A 21,984-nucleotide genomic window follows, 5' to 3' on the forward strand; every position below is an offset into this window, starting at 1 on the left:
AAACGGAGACTGCTGCCGTCTGGCTGCCGGGTGACATAACAGGTCGCTGACCAATGAGAGCACACTAAGCCAATCTGGCATACCTTTTTTATTCTATGTTCCTTGCATTCCACCCATGACAAAGATTCTACTGGAGACGGCGATACAGGAGTCCTTCTTATGCAAAAACCATTTGGTTTGTGTGTTTTTTGACTCGAAAAAGCATACAGTACCACTTGGAGGTACAACATCCTTCACCAACTTAATTAATAGGGACTACGTGGACATCTGCCACTTCTTATCCCATCCTTCCTGAAGGACTGGCGCTTTCGATATTGCATTGGTAATGCTTTCTCTGACAGCTATGTTCAAGAGAATGGGGTCCGCCAAGGCAGTATACTCAGTGTCATATTGCTTGCCATTGTTATCAAGGCATTTTCTCTGCAGTTAGAAGCCCTGTCAAATGCTCTTTTTTTTGTGGTTGACTTTGCAATCTTCTACTCTTCCTCCAATCTTACAGTGATGACGAGGGAGCTACAGCTGACCATCAAGAGGCTGGAAATCTGGGCCAAAACAACTGGTTTATGGTTCTCCCCGGAGGAGACTATGCGTGTCAGTTTTAACCATGCTTGTTGAAGTTTTAACTGACTAGTATTCACAAAGGGGGATAATATTTTACATTTTCAGTAAACTGGTCGCTTTTTGGGTTTATTATTTGACTCAAAATAAACTTGGCGCTCACCTGAAAGACCTATGAACAAAGGGGTTTCAGTTACTGAATATTTTGAAATACCTTAATGGAAAAGCATGGTGATGGGTCTGGTCTCCTCAGTTTTATAGGGCATCTGTTCGATCAGTTTAGATTATGGCAGTGTGGTCTATGGATCAGCCTGTACTTCCTACCTCAAGATGTTAGACGCTATCCACCGTGAGGGCATTTGGATATCAACTGGAGCCTTTTGGACCAGTGATGTTCAGAGTCAGTGTGCAGAAGCTGGTGGGACTACCACTCAGGATTTGGCAACATATCCTTTTGGCACATAAGCACTGAAAATATCAGCATCATCTCAGTCATTGGCATTTGGTGCAGTGGGCGAACCCAGCTTTGAATGGCTGTTCAGGAATCGGCCCCATGCGACGAAGCCATTCAGGGTAAGTGCTGCTGTCTGTCTAAAAGATCCAGATCTATCAGACCTCTGAATACACAGCCAGGAATGGAACATGTTGCCACCTTGATGTCTTCAGAGCCCAAGGTGATTTTAATCTTGATGTGATACAAGAAAACGTATACTCCAGATTTCATGTTTACAACTTTGTTTTCTTCCATTTTAGGTACGTACCACAGTTTTATCGTTGTTTATATAGATGGATCCCAGCAAGAGAATGTCCATGGTTGTTCTGCTGTTTTTCCTGACAGTGTGTCTTCCGGAACAGTTTACAAATTATGATGCAGAGCTATAAGGCATTATGGCGACACTGGAGAGGATTCAGACATCACCATATAAGGTTTCTTGTCTGTTTCGACTCGCTTAGTGCACTACAAGCACTTCACCAGATATATCCAGTACACTAGTTGATTCAGCTCATCCGTGACTCCTTAGAATGGCTCCAACACTGTGGCAAGGGGTGATCTTTTGCTGGGTACCTGTCCACATTGGGATACAGAGAAACGACATGGCTGACAAAGCAGCCAAGGAAGCTTGTCGGGATGGTGGTGTCTGTCAGTGCCCCATCCCATTCGTGCTGTGATCTCATTGTCTGACAGACACATCATGCATCAGTGGGAGACTGAATTGTTTAAGATGACAGAAAACAGACTGTGGTCACTCAAATTGACCACACAGGCATGGCATACTTCATATCAGCGTCACCGCTGGAAGGAGGTTCTGCTTACCAGGCTGCACATAGGACATAGCCCTTTAACACGTGGCTTCCTCCTGCAGTGGGAGGTGAGGTTTGTGGCATGCCACTTTCAGTTCAGCATATTTTGGTGATGTGTGCCTTATATACTGATATCAGGGCAGCCCTCAATCTTGATGGAGATCTCCTCACCATCCTCGCCAATATTGATTCCAGTGTTACAAGAGTGGTAACGTTTTGTGAACTGTCAGGCCTCATCCCTAAATTGGTAGGGAAGGGAGACAGATTTTAATACATTATAAATAGCCTTTGTCCCACCCATGAGATTGGCATGCTGACGTTTTGTCAGGGCACTGATGACAAAGATGTTGCTTGCCCCTCACCTAAAATATTGTCATCATCAGGTTCAAGTCTCAGTTCAGCACACAGGTTTAATCTGTCGGGTAGTTTCAACATAGAAGAATTCAGATAGTAAAAATGTTGAGTCACTTCAGCTAATTTAGTCACTGTGAAGATATATGAAAAGGGATGAGTAGGTTTTATTTTTTTTAAATTTTTTATTCTAGTGATTTGTCTGCCTTTGATTCCCATGCACCCTCCCACCACCACCTACTCCAGTCCTGTAACCCGGAAGGTGTACACGATCAAAGGCAGAGCCACGTGTGAAAGCACCCACGTGATTTACCAACTGACCTGCCTACACTGTGATGCATTCTATGTGGGAATGACCAGCAACAAACTGTCCATTCGCATGAATGGACACAGGCAGACAGTGTTTGTTGGTAATGAGGATCACCCTGTGGCTAAACATGCCTTGGTGCACAGCCAGCACATCTTGGCACAGTGTTACACCGTCCGGAATATCTGGATACTTCCCACCAACACCAACCTATCCGAACTCCTTCAGTATATCCTCTCTTCTCGTCATCCGCCAGGCTTCAATCTCCGCTAATTTCAAGTTGCCGCCACTCATACCTCACCTGTGTTTCAACAACTTCTTTGCCTCTACACTTCTGCCTCGACTGACATCTCTGCCCAAACTCTTTGTCTTTAAATATGTCTGCTTGTGTCTGTATGTGTGGATGGATATGTGCGTGTGTGCGAGTGTATACCTGTCCTTTTTTCCCCCTAAGGTAAGTCTTTCCGCTCCCGGGATTGGAATGACTCCTTACCCTCTCCCTTAAAACCCACTTCCTTTCGTCTTCCCCTCTCCTTCCCTCTTTCCTGATGAGGCAACAGTTTGTTGCGAAAGCTTGAATTTTGTGTGTATGTTTGTGTTTGTTTGTGTGTCTATCGACCTGCCAGCACTTTCGTTCGGTAAGTCATATATATAAAAATATAAAAATGCAGCAAATTAATCAGGCTAGAGGAAAGATGCAAAACTATAGAAACATTTATAACTTGGAGAAAGATAGATGGCACCTATAGCAAAATTACAGAGTCCTTTGGAAAAAAGAGATGCAGCTGTATGAATATCAACAGCTCAGACAGAAAACCAGTACAAAGCAAAGAAGGGAAAGCTGAAAAGTGGAAGGAATATATAGACAGCCTATACTAGGGAAATGAACTTGAGGGCAATTTTATAGAAAGGGAAGAGGAAGCAGATAAAGATGAGATGGGAGAAATGTACTACAAGAATAATTTAATAGAACACTGAAAGATGGATGGAGGGCTAACCATGACAAAACTTTTCTTCCTGGGGTGCAAACTTTATAGACAAAATACCCTCACAGACTTCAAGAGGAATGTAATAATTCCAACTCCAAAGAAGTCAGATGCTGACAGGTATGAATATTACCGAACTATCAGTTTAATATGTCATGGTCGCAAAATACTAACATGATTCTTTACAGAAAAGGAAAAAAAAAACTGGTAGAAACTGATCTCAAGGAAGATAAATCTGGATTCCGGAGAAATATAGGAACACGCAAGGCAATACTGGCCCTACAGCTTCTCTTAGAAGATAGGTTAAGGAAAGGCAAGCCTAATTTTCTAGCATTGGACTATGCTGACTGGAATCATTTTTAGATTAGATTAGATTATTACTTGTTCCATAGATCATTAATAAGACACTTCGTAATGATGTGGAACGTGTCAGGTTAATAAAAGGAGTCTATACAAGATATTACATTACACAAACTACTACATGACATTCAATTTTTTTGTGGGGGTACATGACACTTAATATTTTTAATTTTTTGTGTGTGTATGTGGGGGGGGGGGGGGGGGGAAATTACCCACTTACTATATCCAAAAATTCATCTAATGAGTAGAAGGAGTTGCCATTAAGAAATTCTTTTAATTTCCTTTTAAATGCTATATGGCTATCTGTCAGACTTTTGTGGCAGCATAATTTACCCCCTTCGGAGCCAAAGTTAGATTTAACCTTGAATAGTGAAGATCATCCTTTCTCCTAGAGTTGTAACCACGTACACTGCTATTACTTTTGAATTTTTGGATTTGTTAATAACAAATTTCATACTTGAATATATATATACATATATATATATATATATATATATATATATATATATATATATATATATATATATAATGGAAGGAAACATTCCACATGGGAAAAATTATATATAAAAACAAAGATGAGGTGACTTACCGAACAAAAGCGCTGGCAGGTCGATAGACACACAAACAAACACAAACATACACACAAAATTCAAGCTTTCGCAACAAACTGTTGCCTCATCAGGAAAGAGGGAAGGAGAGGGGAAGACGAAAGGAAGTGGGTTTTAAAGGAGAGGGTAAGGAGTCATTCCAATCCCGGGAGCGGAAAGACTTACCTTAGGGGGAAAGAAGGACAGGTATACACTCGCACACACACACATATCCATCCACACATACAGACACAAGCAGACATAAATATGTCTGCTTGTGTGGATGGATATGTGTGTGTGTGGGAGTGTATACCTGTCCTTCTTTCCCCCTAAGGTAAGTCTTTCCGCTCCCGGGATTGGAATGACTCCTTACCCTCTCCTTTAAAACCCACTTCCTTTCGTCTTCCCCTCTCCTTCCCTCTTTCCTGATGAGGCAACAGTTTGTTGCGAAAGCTTGAATTTTGTGTGTATGTTTGTGTTTGTTTGTGTGTCTATCGACCTGCCAGCGCTTTTGTTCGGTAAGTCACCTCATCTTTGTTTTTATATATAATTTTTCCCATGTGGAATGTTTCCTTCCATTATATATATATATATATATATATATATATATATATATATATATATATATATATATATATATATATTCAAGTATGAAATTTGTTATTAACAAATCCAAAAATTCAAAAGTAATAGCAGTGTACGTGGTTACAACTCTAGGAGAAAGGATGATCTTCACTATTCAAGGTTAAATCTAACTTTGGCTCCGAAGGGGGTAAATTATGCTGCCACAAAAGTCTGACAGATAGCCATATAGCATTTAAAAGGAAATTAAAAGAATTTCTTAATGGCAACTCCTTCTACTCATTAGATGAATTTTTGGATATAGTAAGTGGGTAATTTCCCCCCCCCCCCCCCCCCCCCCCCCCCCCCACATACACACACAAAAAATTAAAAATATTAAGTGTCATGTACCCCCACAAAAAAATTGAATGTCATGTAGTAGTTTGTGTAATGTAATATCTTGTATAGACTCCTTTTATTAACCTGACACGTTCCACATCATTACGAAGTGTCTTATTAATGATCTATGGAACAAGTAATAATCTAATCTAATCTAAAAATGATTCCAGTCAGCATAGTCCAATGCTAGAAAATTAGGCTTGCCTTTCCTTAACCTATCTTCTAAGAGAAGCTGTAGGGCCAGTATTGCCTTGCGTGTTCCTATATTTCTCCGGAATCCAGATTTATCTTCCTTGAGATCAGTTTCTACCAGTTTTTTTTTCCTTTTCTGTAAAGAATCATGTTAGTATTTTGCGACCATGACATATTAAACTGATAGTTCGGTAATATTCATACCTGTCAGCATCTGACTTCTTTGGAGTTGGAATTATTACATTCCTCTTGAAGTCTGTGAGGGTATTTTGTCTATAAAGTTTGCACCCCAGGAAGAAAAGTTTTGTCATGGTTAGCCCTCCATCCATCTTTCAGTGTTCTATTAAATTATTCTTGTAGTACATTTCTCCCATCTCATCTTTATCTGCTTCCTCTTCCCTTTCTATAAAATTGCCCTCAAGTTCATTTCCCTAGTATAGGCTGTCTATATATTCCTTCCACTTTTCAGCTTTCCCTTCTTTGCTTTGTACTGGTTTTCTGTCTGAGCTGTTGATATTCATACAGCTGCATCTCTTTTTTCCAAAGGACTCTGTAATTTTGCTATAGGTGCCATCTATCTTTCTCCAAGTTATAAATGTTTCTATAGTTTTGCATCTTTCCTCTAGCCTGATTAATTTGCTGCATTTTTATATTTTTCCCTTTCGTCATTTAAATCCTATAATAATGAAGCTTTCTACTAGGCCTTCTCTCTTTATGTTTGTAAACCTCTGCTGCCTTTACAGTTTCAGCTCTCAAAACTACCCATTCCTCTTCTGCTTTAGTCCTTTCCCCTATTTCAGTCAAATGTTGCCTAATGTTCCTTTTGAAACTCTCAGTAATCTCTGGTTGTGTCAGTTTGTCAGGGTCCCATCTCCTTATAATTTCATATCTTTTTGCAATTTCTTCAGTTTTAATCTGCAGTTCATAACAAGTAAATTGTGGTCCTGGCAATGACCTACAGTGTAAAATCTGGTTCTGAAATCTCTACCTTAGCATTATATAATCAATCTGAAAGCTTCCCACCCCTCCAGGCCCTTCCTTAAATGCAGTATTATTTAATGGTCCTTGATCCAAGTGTTGGTGATGTGTAAAATTCTATTAGGTGGCTTCCTCCTTCATTTCAAGCACTCAGTCCATGTACTTCTACTATCTGTCCTTCTCTTCCTCTTCCAACTATTGAATTCCATTTCCTCAGCACAAATAAATCTTCTTCCCTCTTAACTATCTGAATAATTTCTTTTACCTGATCATACATTCTTTCTATTTCTTCATAATCTGGGGATATAATCGGCATATAAACTTGTACTTCTGTTGTGGGTGTTGGCTTCATGTCTGACTTGGCTACAATAATGCATTGACTTTGCTATTCATAGGAGTTTACCCATATTCCTGCTTTGTTATTCATCATTAGACCTACTCCAGCATTACCCCTGTCAGATTTTGTGTTTGTAACCATGTACACACCGGACCATAAGTCTTATTAACTTCAACTTATCCATTTTATTTTTTAAATTTTCTAGCCTACCTGCCCGACTAAGGGATCCAAGAGTTCATGCTCCAACCCGTAGAATGTCAGTTTTTCTTTTGTTGATAGTGACTTCCTGAGTAGTCCCCACATGGAGATACAATTTGGAAAATATTTTACCTCAGGAATGTTGTAGCCAATAGGACGCTATCATTTTTTAACCATACAGTAGAGCTGCACGCTCTTGGGAAAATTATGGAATTCAGTTTAATTACTAAAAGAATTAAAGATATAAGTGACTACACACAGAAAAAGGTAATTTGTGGTTTGAACTGAGGAGGCCATTGCTGGAGTCTTAATGCTGGACATAATACTGATAACTCTGAATTTCAAGATATCAAGTGCAGATCCTTGTGTTTATAATGGAAATTGAACAAAGAAAATGTCCACATTGCAGTTGACACAGATTTTTTTTAGTGATTCCTAACAGGAGAAAAGTTTTCAAGAGAAGCTGGATGAAAAATTCGAATTTGTGGATCCTGGGGAAATTGGAACCTGCTAAGACATTATGAGAGAGGGCTCATTATGTGAAGCAAATTCTGGGTAAGCACAAGATTAAATACTGAAATTTTATCTCAGTACCACAATGCAAAAATCAACCCCTTGCCCATTGATTTGGTTTTAAAACTGAAGACCAAAGAGGAGCAATGAGGAATCTTCTTTATAGAGAACATGTTTGTAATCTCAGACATGCACAGTTCTGTGACCAGACTGAATCTTGTGTATATGCTGTTGCTATAAGTCCATCCAGTAATAATCCTGGTATGGTGAGCAGTGTAGATGATTTGGGATTATCTCAAAGTGATCAAAGACATGAAAGAACATGTCATGAAAGAAGATGGCCTCCACATGGTTAAATATTGTGATGTAGATTGGGCAGAAGATTCTGAAGATGAAAAATATGCAACAGAATATGGAGCAGTCATGTTCTGGATCAGCCAGGAACAACAAACAGTAGTTCTTTCAGCACCTGGCATTGACTTCATCATGTCTAAAGGCATTATAACTGCAAATATTAATGAGTTCATCTCCATTTTTTGAAGATGGTGCTATCCATCTTTTGCGTGACAATAAAGGAGTGATAGATTTGTCAAAAATAAGTTAATATAAGGGTCACATAAACCATTTTCTGTTAGAGAGAAGACTGACTGAACTAAAATATTTGTGGAAAATATCTTAATAGATCATACCACTGATATGATGACTAAGGGTGTGACAAAGTTCTGACATCTGATTGACTACTTTAGACTATTAGTTCCAGATGATGCATATTACGAAAATCTTGTATGCCTGGTGTGCTGTATACCATGACGTGCATGTAAGATACATATAATTTTCAGAATGGTATTCTGGCATACAGCTCATTATCAGTGACATATATTATGTCTCGTATGTGATATCTACAATGTTAAAATTGATTTGGAGCTCAGTGGTACACAGATTGTCATGAGCACATGTTATAGCCATTGAACACTAAAAGGCCTCACTTCTTGGTCATATTGAACACTACTGTCATAGGATGAAAACATGTTCCGTATTCTTTTAAGATCTTTGTAAATTTGGCATGTCTTGATCATCTGTTTATAACAGTACAATACATGTGTGTGAATCATTGTTAAGTCAGTGAACTAATAAATACCACTTCAATTACAGTGTGGCCTTTTTCCCAATACACATGGGTGATCATGTGTTTGTTGGTGAACGCTCAGTGGTAAATGCAGCAAATGTTGGTTCATACGTTTACATCGGCAAAAACTGTGTTATTGTGAGTATGGTATAAAATTACAAACAGTAGTTGACAGTGTAGTGTTTTACATTAGTGCTTGTTTTCCAAATAGTTGGCATACTTCAATAAATTTGATAACTAAGGATTCAGTGTATGTTGGAAAGTATTTCTGAAAATAAATAAACGATGTCTCAAAAATTCAACAGCAGTCAGCTAATCCTTGGGCACGTCAGCGCTGACCTGCTGTGCTACTCAGCAGCACTTAGGATGTAGTGGGTTCAGACTACTCTGGCAGCCCATTGCAATCAAACAGTTAATATGCACCACTTGTTTTTAACATGTATAGAATTTAAGCAAATATAGTTCTTCCATATTGAAATAATTACTAATGAAACACAATAATTTTTATGTTACAGGAAATTCATCATCATCATTAGTGTTCTGCCAAAAGGCAGGTTTTCACATAGTGGTTCTCCAGGCTGTCCGGTCTTCTGCCATCCTCTTCAGGTCTACATAATTTCCTCTTCCCTTTACATCATCTATCATCTTGTATCTACTTCTTCCTCTCAGTCTTCTCCCACAAACCAGTCCTTCCAAAGCATTTGCTAGGAAGCACTCCCTTCTCAATGAATGCCCCATCCAGTTCTTTTTCCTTTCTCTTATAACCTTCAGCAGACATTTTCTACATCTACATCTACATATATACTCTGCTAGCCACCAAGCGGTGTGTGGCGGAGGGCACAATTCGTTCCAAAGTCATTTTTCCCCCCCTCTGTTCCACTCGCGGATTGCGCGAGGGAAAAATTACCGTCTGATTGCTTCAGTACAAGCTCTTATTTCCCTTATCTTTGAATGATGATCATTACGCGATTTGAAAGGTGGTGATAATAATATATGCTCTACATTCTGGGTGAAGATTGGATTTCGGAATTTAGAGAGCAGCCCCTTCTGTTTAGCGTATCATCTATCTGCGAGTATGCCCCACTTCAAACTTTCTATGAGACTTGTAATGCTCTCATGTACCAGTCACGAATCTTGCCGTTCTTCTTTGGACCTTCTCAATCTCTTGAATCAGACCCAACTGGTAAGGGTCCCATACAGACGAACAATACTCTAAGACTGGACGAACTAACATATTGTAAGCTAAGCTATTTCCTTTGTTGAAGGACTGCATTGCTTCAGGATTCTACCAATAAACTGCTATCTAGAGTTTGCCTTACCCGTTACTTGTGTAATCTGATCATTGCATTTGAGATCATTTTGAATAGTCATGCCCAAATACTTGACTGATGTTACCGCTTCCAAAGACTGATCATTTATTTTGTTCTCATATATTAATGGGGATTTTCGCCTTGTTATACGCAGTAGATTACACTTACTAATATTGAGAGATAACTGCCAGTCATTACACCACACATTTATTTTCTGCAAATCCTCATTGATTTGTTCACAACTTTCGTGTGATACTACTTTCCTGTAGACTACAGCATCATCAGCAAACAGTCTAAGGCCGCTGTCAATACCATAAACCAGATCGTTTATGTAAATTGTAAAAAGCAGAGGACTTATTACTTTGCCCTGGGGCCCACCTGAAGTTACTCTTGTTTCTGTTGAAGTTACTCTGACCAGGACAACATACTGCTCCCTGTCTGTTAGAAAAATTTCTATCCAACCGCATATGTCAGTGGATAGACCAGGAGCACGCACTTTTTGTAGCAAGCGACAGTGTGGAACTGAGTCGAACGCCTTTTGAAAATCGAGAAATATGGCATCAACCTGGGAGCCAGTATCATGCACAAAGAGGGCCAACTGTGTCTCGCATGACCGCTGTTTCCTAAAACCGTGCTGGTTTCTGCAGATGAGCTTCTCAGAGCCTAGAAAGGTCATTATGTATGACCACAAAATATGATCCATGATTCTCTTACCAACCCTTTCCAATACTCTTTCATTACTCACTCTTTCCATCCAGCCCATCCTCTCCATTCTCCTCCACATCCGCACCTCAAATGCTTCTAACCTTTTTTCATCCTCTGGTCTCAGTGTCCATGTTTCAGCCCCATATAGTGCCACACTCTAGACAAGACATTTGCCAAACCTTTTCCTTAGACCTTCATCTAATTTGCCACATAAGAGTCTCCTCTTTTTGCTGAATGCCTCCTTCACTGTGGTAATTCGAGTTTTCACCTCCTGGTGACATCTCAGATCTTCAGTTATTGTGCTTCCAAGATATTTAAATGCACTTACTTGGCTAATGGTAGCTTGTCATATTTTAATATTGGACAGTCTGGAGTCTTGTTCTGATGACTGTCCTCTTTGTTTTTGCTGTGTTTATTTTCATCCCTTATTCCACACAACCTTCATTCGGTTCTTTCAGCACGTTATTCACTGTCTGCTCACTTTCTGCCACTAATACCATGTCATCAGCAAATCTTACACATTCTATTCTTTCCACCAATACATACTCCTCTTTTCCCATCTAAGCCTTTCTCAATAATCTCTTCAAGATATGCATTAAACAACAGTGGGGAAAGGCAACAACCTTGTCTAACAGCTCGTCTAGTGCTGCGTCCTTCTGACATTTCATTTCCAATCCTTACCCTTACTTTCTGGTGTATATACTGATTCGGTATCAGTTGTCTCTCTTGCCAATCTACACCTTTCCTCTTCAGAATATTCACCAGCTTGTTCCACTGAACTCTGTCAAAAGCCTTTTCTAAATGTATAAAAACAGCAAAGATTTCTCTATCTTTTACCATATATCTTTCCCCTATAGTTCCTAACAGGCCAATAGCATCTCTTGTTCCTTTTCTTCTTTTAAATCCGAACTGCTCCTCTGCAATCCCTGTATCCAGCATGCCATATAGCCTCCTGTTCAACATTCTCAGCAACACTTTAGCTGCATGAGACATTAGACTAATGGTCCTATGCTCTTCACATTTTTTAGTGTTTCTCTTTTTCTCTATTGGTATCATACCTGTTGCAAGGAAGTCCTCAGGCCATTCCCCTTTGTCATATATCTCATTACAGAGGTAGACTATTTCTTTTCTTGCCTTGTTTCCCAGACTCTTCAACAGTTCTGCAGGCAAATCATCAATTTCACATACCTTCCTATTCTTCATCTCCTTCAGCACCTTTTCTACTTCTACTTCCAAGATGGTGAATCTCTTTCTATCTTCCGGCACATATTGCTCCTCTTCAACCTTAATTTCACTTTGTATTTCATTGCCTTTATACAGACATTCAATATATTCTTGCCATCTGTTCAAAACCATCTATTTTTCCCTTTCTTTTTAATTCATTATTCAGTTTCCTGTACCTCTTTTTGCCTTCTTCAGTTTCTACATTTTTCTACTTTCTCCACCTTTTTCAACATGTGTTCTGTTATCAAAAATGGCTCTGAGCACTATGGGACTTAACATCTATGGTCATCAGTCCCCTAGAACTTAGAACTACTTAAACCTAACTAACCTAAGGACATCACACAACACCCAGCCATCACGAGGCAGAGAAAATCCCTGACCCCGCCGGGAATCGAACCCGGGAACCCGGGCGTGGGAAGCAAGAACGCTACCGCACGACCACGAGCTGTTCTGTTATCCATTCTTTCCTGGTCCTATGGGATACTGTAATTCCCAGTACTTCTTTGGCAGAGTCCATGAGTCCTTCCCTCATTTTTATCCATTTGTCATTAACACTTTCATCAACACTATGTCTGTCCCATTTTTCCATAAATCTGTTTTCTGAATCTGATGCCTTTCCTACCTCTTTGAGTCTTTCTATGTTTAGTCTTTCTTTTGCTTTCCCTCTCCAGACTTTTTTCAACTTCACTTTTATTTCTCCACTACTAGGTTGTGGTCTGAATTTATATCTGCTTCTGGATAAGCTTTGGCATTCTTCAAACAGTTCCTAAACCTTTTTTGTATCAGATTGTAGTCCATCTGATATCTTTCCCTACTCAAATTTGATATCCATGTGTAACATCTCCTTTTATGGTGTTCAAATAATGTGTTACCCACTGCTAATGAATTTTCTTTACAGAAACTACTTAGTCATTCACCTCTCATTTCTTATTCGTAATCCAAATTTCCCTATTGTATCTTCTTCTCTTCCTTCACTCACCACTGCATTCCAGTCCCCCATGATGATAATGCAGGCATTTCTATTTTCTTTTTCAGTGGGTTCTTGTATTTTCTCATAATATTCTTCCACTTCCTCATCTCTATGCTGGCTGGTTGGCAGCTGTATTAACACCAAATCTTTTGAACTACCCTTCAGTCGTGTCATCATCAGTCTTCCATCAATATATTGTACCTTCATTACCTTATTTTTCAGCTTTTGCCCTATCAATATTCTTACTCCGTTTTCACCACTCTTGATTTCTCTTGAGTAAAAGAGTTTATAATCTCCACTTTCTTTCTCCCCATCTCATTTCACACAAACCAATGGCATCTAATCTGTTCCTTTTCATCTCCTGTTTTGCATTCTCTAACTTTCCTGCTTGCAGTGGTGTCCTCGCATTCCATGTACCAATCCTTATCTTTCATTCATTCATTGTCCCTTTCTTCCTTTCAATATGTCTACTCTCAATGTGTTCTCCTCTCGGGTATCCAAATGAGAGAAGTTTTAACTCCGCAATCTTTCACTTGGTGAGCCATACCATGTACTGCTTGGGAATGTAATGTGGTAGTTTCCCATTTATTTCCACATAAGCAGTAGGTTGCCCAGCATAAAATCAGCCACAAACTATGAGTCAGTCACAGTCTGTAGCCATCACTCTGGGGTACAGTCACTACTTGTACTCTTTTTGTACCCAAAGAGAAGAGGTGCCTCTTCCGGAAGCTTCACCGTTCCGAAAGACTCTTTCTCCGCTGTTGAGGTCTTATACATATAACAGGAAATGACAGGAGAATGACATGGTGAGGACAGGTTTGGGTTAGGAAAGGGGGAGCGATAGGCTGTGGTGGGACACACTTTGTCTGGCTCCTCCCCTTTGGCCTGTCTGGTTTGGGTGACCCTTCTGGTAGCTAAGCTACTGCTGGATAGCCCTTCGGATCCAGAGAACGGACAGTGCTACGTTACGGCGGTGTCCCCTGAGGAGGACGGGAAATACAGTATGTAATTTTTTGTTGAATACTATTAGAGGGTAGTGAAGTGGAAGAAACAAGTCCTATCCTACATACAGGACTTGCACAGGCAGAGGTATAATGCAGAGATAGCATCTCCTGTCTCTCTCAGGCAATGACTGTAGTTTGACTTTGTACTGAGCCTCTGTCCTCACTGTGGATAATGAGCTTTCTTTTCCAAAAAGTGTTGTAGACAATACTTACATTGGACTGATACTGCTTCATCACCTATTCCAGTACTAACAGCCCAAACTCATTACAGCACAGCAAACTGTAAAATGGCCTTCAACAGTGGCTATTACAGTGCTGCTGTATACAGCATTGCCTGATCGCTAATGCTGGCAGTGGCTAGATACAAAATATTATGTGACCAAAGTCTCCCAACTTCTATAGATTTAGAAGTTGGGAGTGGAGCATTCAATAAAAAGTTTACAGGCTAACCTACACTTTCACCTGTTTTCTGCAAGTCAACAAGTGGCTGTGATGCAGGAAGCACAGTTTACTGTTGTCATTTACTCTTCTTGTTCCACTTGTGAATGGTGCTAGAGATGAAATACCATCTATAGAACTCTGGGTCTGAATTTTTCTAATTTCATCATTTTGATTATTATTCTCAATGTAAATTTGATTAAAAGATATCTAATAGGTACAGAACATAGCTTTGTTTATAGAATGTAACAAGTAACTTATTAGTAAATACAAAACCAAAAGCAAACTTTCAACTAAGGGACTGAAAATGTGAAGGGCTCAACTTTCAGATGTATGTTACAAAAGGCAATGTTGAATCAGAAAGATTCACTGCAAGTTATGTCTTGAATAAAATATGTTTGTGACTGACAGATTGCAGTACCTGGAGACAGTGTTGAAAGTATGCAGGCAGTCGCACTTGACAAGGCTCTGCATGCACGTGCAAAACACAGCAAGCATTTGGCGGCTGAGGAACAACTATGAATGGTGTGTAGCTGGTCACTAGTGCCCAACTTTGAAATGTCAATCACAAAATTGTTGTAGTGAAAGCTTGATGGTAGTATCAGAAAGTTACTATGAACACAAACTGAAAAGAAACCAAAGTTTTGCCAAGAAACTAAGTCTAAATAGATAAGTGGGGCACAAATATAGCATAAAAGTTGTACTTGGTGCACTAGAGCAGAATTGAATTCTCAAAATTTCCCAACAATTATGGCACTTATTTAAAGTTAATTAACAGGGCAAAAACAGCTTCTTGAAGTTCACATTACATGTACCAAAACAGACCATGACCAGTGTGTGCTGAAATTTATAATTCTGTCTTTAACACAGTTCCGTGGAAAAATAATATGAGGGCTATCCATAAAGTAACAGACAATATGGTCAAGTGTGGCAGTGGGCAGAGCTACAGCCGCCATGTTGATGCCATAATGTTCCTACACTCAGTACACATCTAGTGGTGGTAGCATGTGGTCTGTGTCTCTGCTACTTGTGATGTGTTAAAATATGCGCTGCAATAGAAAATCCTGCCATTTGTGAAGTGTGTTCTGTGATCATGTTTTTGTTGGCAAAAAACTGCAAACCACTTGAAATGTATCAGGACCTTTGTGGCGTGTATAGAAAAGGAATAAAGAGTGAAAGCTGAGTGAGGCAATGGTGCATTGATTTAAAAAATTGCCATATCAATGTTCATGATGAGGACTGTAGTGGTAGCTCTGTGCTGTTGACGTGACCAGCACTTGGATGGGTGACAGTCCAAGTCTGCCAAGCACTTTTGGCAAGAAGGGAGCACTTAGACCTTGTGAGACCAGTTGAATAACTGCTTGATTGAGAAGTAGTTACTCTGGTCAAGAAAACTGACAACAGCAGGGAGGACAGTGTGCTGACCACATGCCCCTCCATATCTGCATCCAGTGATGTCTGTTGGCTGAGGGTGACGTGGTGATTGATCAGTATCATTTGGCCTTCTCCAAGGCCTGTTCGGGTGGAGTAATATGTTTACTACCAGAATGAGTGCTGAAGCAGTACCTACTCCATTGAGGGCATTACCTGCAACTCTTTTTCGAAAAGTGAGAGGAGATGCTCCATACAAGACTAAAGTACAGGCATTGTTTGAGGGTGACAGCAACCATTTCTCTTCCTGTGCCAGTCTTTGTGCAGAATAGAACTTGCTTCTTCTACTCCCAGCAACCCACTCTCTTATGGCTTAACAAAATGAATACAGAGTGTTACCTGTAATACACAAAATTAGTGTGTTTCATCAGTAATTATTTCAACACTCTTCTTGCTTTACAGACTGTGTCATTTCGAATAAATCATCGAGTTTTTTTAATTTGAAGTGACACAACTCATAATCCAAGAAGAGATTGTCATGCACACCGCCACAAGAAACTCAGAGAGCAACACTAAATGAATTTTGTACCATATCTCTATTTGCTTAGATCCGCATTCAAGCTGTATGTGTTCAACACAAATGCTGAAAATTAGTTCCATTTTGCTGCAATGGACTGCCATAGTAGTCTAAGCTTGCTGTGTCCTGAGTGCTGTTGACTGTTAGAACAGCTCAGCACTGTCTTGCCCATAGACTGGTTGACAGCTGTTGAAGTATTAAGACATTTGCACGTTTACCTCTTAGCTGTGGCAGAATACAAGATCAGTTTGAATGCAGTTCTATTGGTGGACTCTCACTGCATCACATCATTTGGCGTAAACCTAAAGATGGCCTTTGAATGTGTAGTAGATGATTTTGTTGTCAGATCTATGTCAGTGCTGTAGATGACTGATTAACACTGATCTATGTAATTTACTGTAAACCTAACATATGCCATTACAGTTGTCAGTAAATGATTTCATTGTGAGTTCAATGTCGGCACTTAAGGCAGCATTTCGCATCACTTTTTAGTTTGTTATAAGTTCAATAGATAATGTTTTAATCAAATGATTTCTGTTGATTACACATATTCACACTTTGCTGTATTGGTGTTGACTGTAGTAAAAAAGTGTCCATCCATAAGGAAAAAAAAATCTGCAAATGTTGAGTTTTTTTTAATATTCAGCACCCATTGCATAGTGAGAGGGATGGCAATGTAACACCTAAGGCATGGCAGCCAGTTCTTACACTTCCAACATACTTTTAGTTTGTTGTATTTACAGTTATCAGTACCAATTCCTTATACCTCATTTCACTGCTCTTCTTATGGTTAATTTACGTACCATATCAAGACATGTTATGGTTAAAATACTGAAGAAGTACAGTTCAAAGCCTTGACCATACTCTATCTAAGTCACTGTGATAGACGGCTGAGGGCAAATTTCTATGTAGGTACTGATGTGATCCTTCTGTGAGAGACATACAGGAGAAAGTAATATGTTACTTGGTTGTAATATGCATTCTCAGAATTTTAGCAGCACAGTGCCTCTCTTGCAGAACCAGCCGCTTGAGTGTCTTTGCAATGATAACACATTTCCTAAATAAACCCATGATGAAAAGTGTTGGTTTTTTTCAAATATTTCCTTTCTCTGCTGTTAATCCAACCCAGTAAAGGTCCCGAAGTGACGTGCAATATTCAAGATTTGATTAAACAAGGGCACTGTAAGATATATGAATTACCTTTCCTTAGAATCCATCTGAATTTCAGTCTGTATGTGCTTTTTCTACAACTGGTTTTTTCTACAGCTGTTTAAATTGCTCAAGATGCCTTGTACCATTGTGACTGTCTCAAGTAACGTAATCATACAATAATGAGTCTTTGCACCTATTTATGTGTGGTATGTTACATTTGTGAATATTCAAGGTCAAGTGCCAATCCATTCACGAAGTGTTTGTTCTCTGCATGTCTTCTAGTTTCTGTGCAACAGCACCATCTACAAACGACCTCACAGAATTCCTGATTGTGTTCACCAGGTGACTTACATATATTGGTTGGTTGGTTGGTTTGGGGAAGGAGACCAGACTGCGTGGTCATCGGTCTCATCGGATTAGGGAAGGATGGGGAAGGAAGTCGGCCGTGCCCTTTCAGAGGAACCATCCCGGCATTTGCCTGGACTGATTTAGGGAAATCACGGAAAACCTAAATCAGGATGGCCGGACGCGGGATTGAACCGTCGTCCTCCCGAATGCGAGTCCAGTGTCTAACCACTGCGCCACCTCGCTCGGTGTACTTACATATATTCTGTACAATAAAGGCTTTAAACTGTCCATTGGGTAAAAGCAAAGCTAGTTTCACATAAAATGATTTTCCCCTTAAGAACAATGTGCTGAGTTCTATCTGTTAGGAACTCTGCAATCCAGTGACAAAGTTGATCCAATGTTCTATAATATGTTGCTCACTAGAATTGTGTGGAACTTCTTTCAGTATTCAAGGAACATGGTATTAGCCTAGGCACCACTATCCACTGGATTGTTGGATCCCTTGAAAATAGCTTTCTGTGTTTCAGAAGATAGCTGCATGCTGATTCTCACATATGAGATTTCTGGTCTCCAAAAAGGTTGTAATATCTATCTATCTATCGCTTGTGCCTTGTTCCGTGGTTATGCAGAGTTGGCCATGGTTAATCAGATTTGGCACGTTAATTTTAAGGGGTGGCTGGATGCCCTTCCTGCCGCCACCCGGTACCCCTCGGGACGAAGTTAGTGTACCCCATCTGTCTGTGTCCAGTGTATCCATGGAATAGTGCGAAGGTGTGCAGATGTCTGTGAGCCGTGGAACTTAGGCGGAACGTGGGGACCAGCCCGGTATTCACCTAACAGGATGTGGAAAACCGCCTAAAAACTACATCCAGGCTGGCTGGCACACCGGCCCTCGTCAGTAATCCACCGGGCAGATTCGATCTGGGGTCAATGCGCCTACCCAAGTCCAGGAAGTGGCGCGTTAGTGCTCTCGGCTACCATGGCAGGTCAAAAAGGTCGTAATATGTGATCCCATAATTCTACATCACACTGACATACTAAGTCTAGGCTTATAGCTCTGTACATCTGTCCAATGATCATTAAAGTGACAATGGTCGGCATCTTTTTTATCATATGATCTATCACACGTATGCTTTGTCTGTATATCATTTCACTTGCAAATGTAATTCGAAAGACAGAAAAGTAAGTTCATGTTTGTGTTCTACAGGGCAGACGATGTGTTCTCAAAGACTGCTGCATGATTGAAGATGACACTGTACTACCTCCAGAAACAGTTGTTCCATCATTTACGCGCTACGCTGGATCACCTGGTGTCTGTGTTGGTGAATTGCCAGAATGTACACAGGATCTAATGATAGAATTTACACGAAATTATTATCAGCATTTTCTACCAGCAAAATAAGACATGTATTTGTGTAAACCTACTGTGTGACACTTTTTCTGTTACAAGATTGCTTCAAAGTTGATATTTACTCATATAATTCAAGTGTACAGTTGAAGTGTAAATAACAGCAGTTACATTGGAACGATGTGCAAGTTCTCCTTACAAGGAATTTGCACCAAAATTTTGTGATACTTTTGTCTGCTGCCATGTTAAAGCAATTTCGTTTTTCTACCTTTATTTATAGTAGTTTCATTTTAGTTCTTTTCGTTAACATATGTCCATTTACACTGAAAGGTGTGTGTGAAAGAACGCTACAATCAGTTATGAAATTTTTCTTCTTTGAGCAGTTTATGCCGCAGGAAGAAATCTGCAGATTACTAAGCTCACTGGACAAAAGAAGCAAAATTTAATACCCTGTAATTCCACGCCTGGACCTAAAAACTATCTGGATTTGATTAGAAAGTGAGACCATGGGGTTGTGCGGGTACACAGCGTCCAGATTAAGCCACCTGCTGCGGATTTGATCTTGCAATTCCACCAGATGTGGGGATGCTGATGTCGGTATTTTACGTGGTGTTCTATATCCCACAGATTTTGAATGGGATGCAAGTTAGGTGACTTTACAGTACAGACGAGATGTAATAGTGTGGGGGAGTGTTCATAAGACCAGTGGCACACACTTTCAGCCTGATGTGCTGTGCTGTTGTCATTATTATGTGCTTGCATGAGTAGTGGCATCTTGTGAGGTGACAGACTCTGAATGTTGATTTCATACAGTTCTTGTCAGAAGGTTCTCTCACTGACAGACTAGGATGGACCTTCATTCACTGCCTGAGGCAATTACTGCTGGGTTTGGAAGCAATTTTGATTCACAAGCTTTGAAACGGGTCTCCGATCCCTCTCAGTCAGAATCGTTCTGTGACCACAACTCTGATGTGTTTTGTGGCAACATGCATTACACCACTGCCTGTAGGCATGTTCAACAGTCTGCTGTGAAATACAAACAAATTCAGTAACTTCACACATGATATGACCATGGGCATGGCCAAACACAATTGCCCCTTTTTGCCACTCTGTCATACCCTTACATTTACCCATGTTTATGTACAGTGTCCACTTCAAACATAAATGTCTCACTAATCACTACTGCCTCAAGCTCACTGAGAGGCAGTGCTTGCACTGTTGAGCACATGACTCAATCACTGCACCACCTGTAAAGGCGTGACGATTCGTCTGTGTCTGTGTCTGTGCTGGTGAGCTTATGTTTGATTTACATACCAAACACTGTTTAAGTATCTAAAACTGACAATGTTAACAACTATATCATTAATATTCTATCAGAATCATACCATTAACATCGCATGAGTATTTAGTGAATGATTTTTCCATTATAAATTATTATCAATTAGTGGAATAAAAAACTGGTTCAGACACATATACTTAGTGACATGAATGTGTTACAACTAAAGGTACGGGGCTGGATAAAGTTAAATATTCCACTAATTTATCAGATGCATTGGTAAAAATTGCTGCTTTAGGCATTCAAATACAATATATAATGAAAAACGCTATTTAATCTTGTAGAACAAATCAGTGTGAAGAGGCTCATGTAACAGTAGAGGAATTCTACAAATGGTCTAGAAATCTCATAAAATGAAACAGTCAACTGATATTTATACTACTTTTATTCATACTACTTACTGCAGCATACATATAAAACTTTTTTTTTAATACCTGCTGAAGCCTTTCCTTTCAGTACTATTGTAAAAGAAAATCTTATGATCTGAAGTGTGTGTTCTTAGTGTACAAAATGTGGAGGACGATGTGTACTGAAGGAAGTTATATTAAGGAGCTTGAACACAAAGTTTTCAAATGTTACAAATGACGACTATTTAGCAGCCAGTCTTTGTGTGTTTGTAAGCACTGATCATTGAACTTTTATTTACTTTTTTCTCTATAGTCATAAAATTGAAAGCTTTTGCAAATACAATGATTATGATTGAACAAAATTATATAAAACAATCCATGCCTTATATACACTCCCAGGCAAATGTAATAGACCACTATTATTTTCTGTATACATAAATGATATGACGGACCGAGTGGGCAGCAATCTTCAGTTGTCTGCTGATGATACTGTGGTGTATGGCAAGATGTGTACTGATGTAGATGTAGATGTCAAAGTTGAGTGGCTATAGGAGGGACAAGATGACCTAGACAAAATTTCTAGTTGGTTTGAAGAAGGGCAGGTATCTGTAAATGTAGAAAAAATTGTTAATGAAGATGAGTGGGAAAAACAATTCTGTAATTTTTGGAAACAGCATTAGTAGTATCCTGCTTGACACAGTTATGTTATTTAAATATCTGGGCATAACATTGCAGAGAAATAGTAAATGGAACAAGCATGTGAGGATTGTGGTAGGGAAGGTGAACAGTTAGCTTCAGTTTATTGGAAGAATTTTGGGAAGGTGTGGTTCATCTGTAAGGGAGACAACATATAGGTAACTACAGTGATGCATTCTTGAGTACTGTTTGTGTGTTTGTGATCTGCACCAGGTCAGATTAAAGGAAGACATTGAACCAATTTAGAGGCCGGATGCTAGATTTATTACCAGTAGGTGAACAACACACTAGTAATACGAGATGCTTCGGGAACTCAAATTAAATTCCTAGAGTGAAGGCAACTATTGAGAAAATTTAGAGAGACGGCATTTGAAGTTGACTGCAGAATGATTCTACTGCCACC

The 21,984-nt window shown here is 39.6% G+C and overlaps 1 protein-coding gene across 2 annotated transcripts in view; it reads left to right on the top strand.

Annotated features, from left to right (window-relative positions):
- Nucleotides 1-21,260, top strand: part of LOC124618910 (dynactin subunit 5) — a 46,588-nt gene extending 25,328 nt beyond the window's left edge. Inside the window, exons 2-3 of one of the 2 annotated variants that reach the window (XR_006980056.1) lie at nt 8,782-8,893; nt 19,062-19,091. Coding sequence is in view for 1 of the 2 variants with exons in the window: in XM_047145385.1 (XP_047001341.1) it covers nt 8,782-8,893; nt 19,062-19,256 (307 nt within the window). In the remaining variant the exon portion in view is untranslated. Of the gene's footprint in view, nt 1-8,781; nt 8,894-19,061 lie in introns of both variants that reach the window. The other variant, XM_047145385.1, reaches the window with a different exon arrangement.
- The last annotated feature ends 724 nt before the right edge of the window (nt 21,261-21,984 follow it).

This window comes from Schistocerca americana, chromosome 1 (genome assembly GCF_021461395.2).
Source record: "Schistocerca americana isolate TAMUIC-IGC-003095 chromosome 1, iqSchAmer2.1, whole genome shotgun sequence".
Lineage (NCBI taxonomy): Eukaryota > Metazoa > Arthropoda > Insecta > Orthoptera > Acrididae > Schistocerca > Schistocerca americana.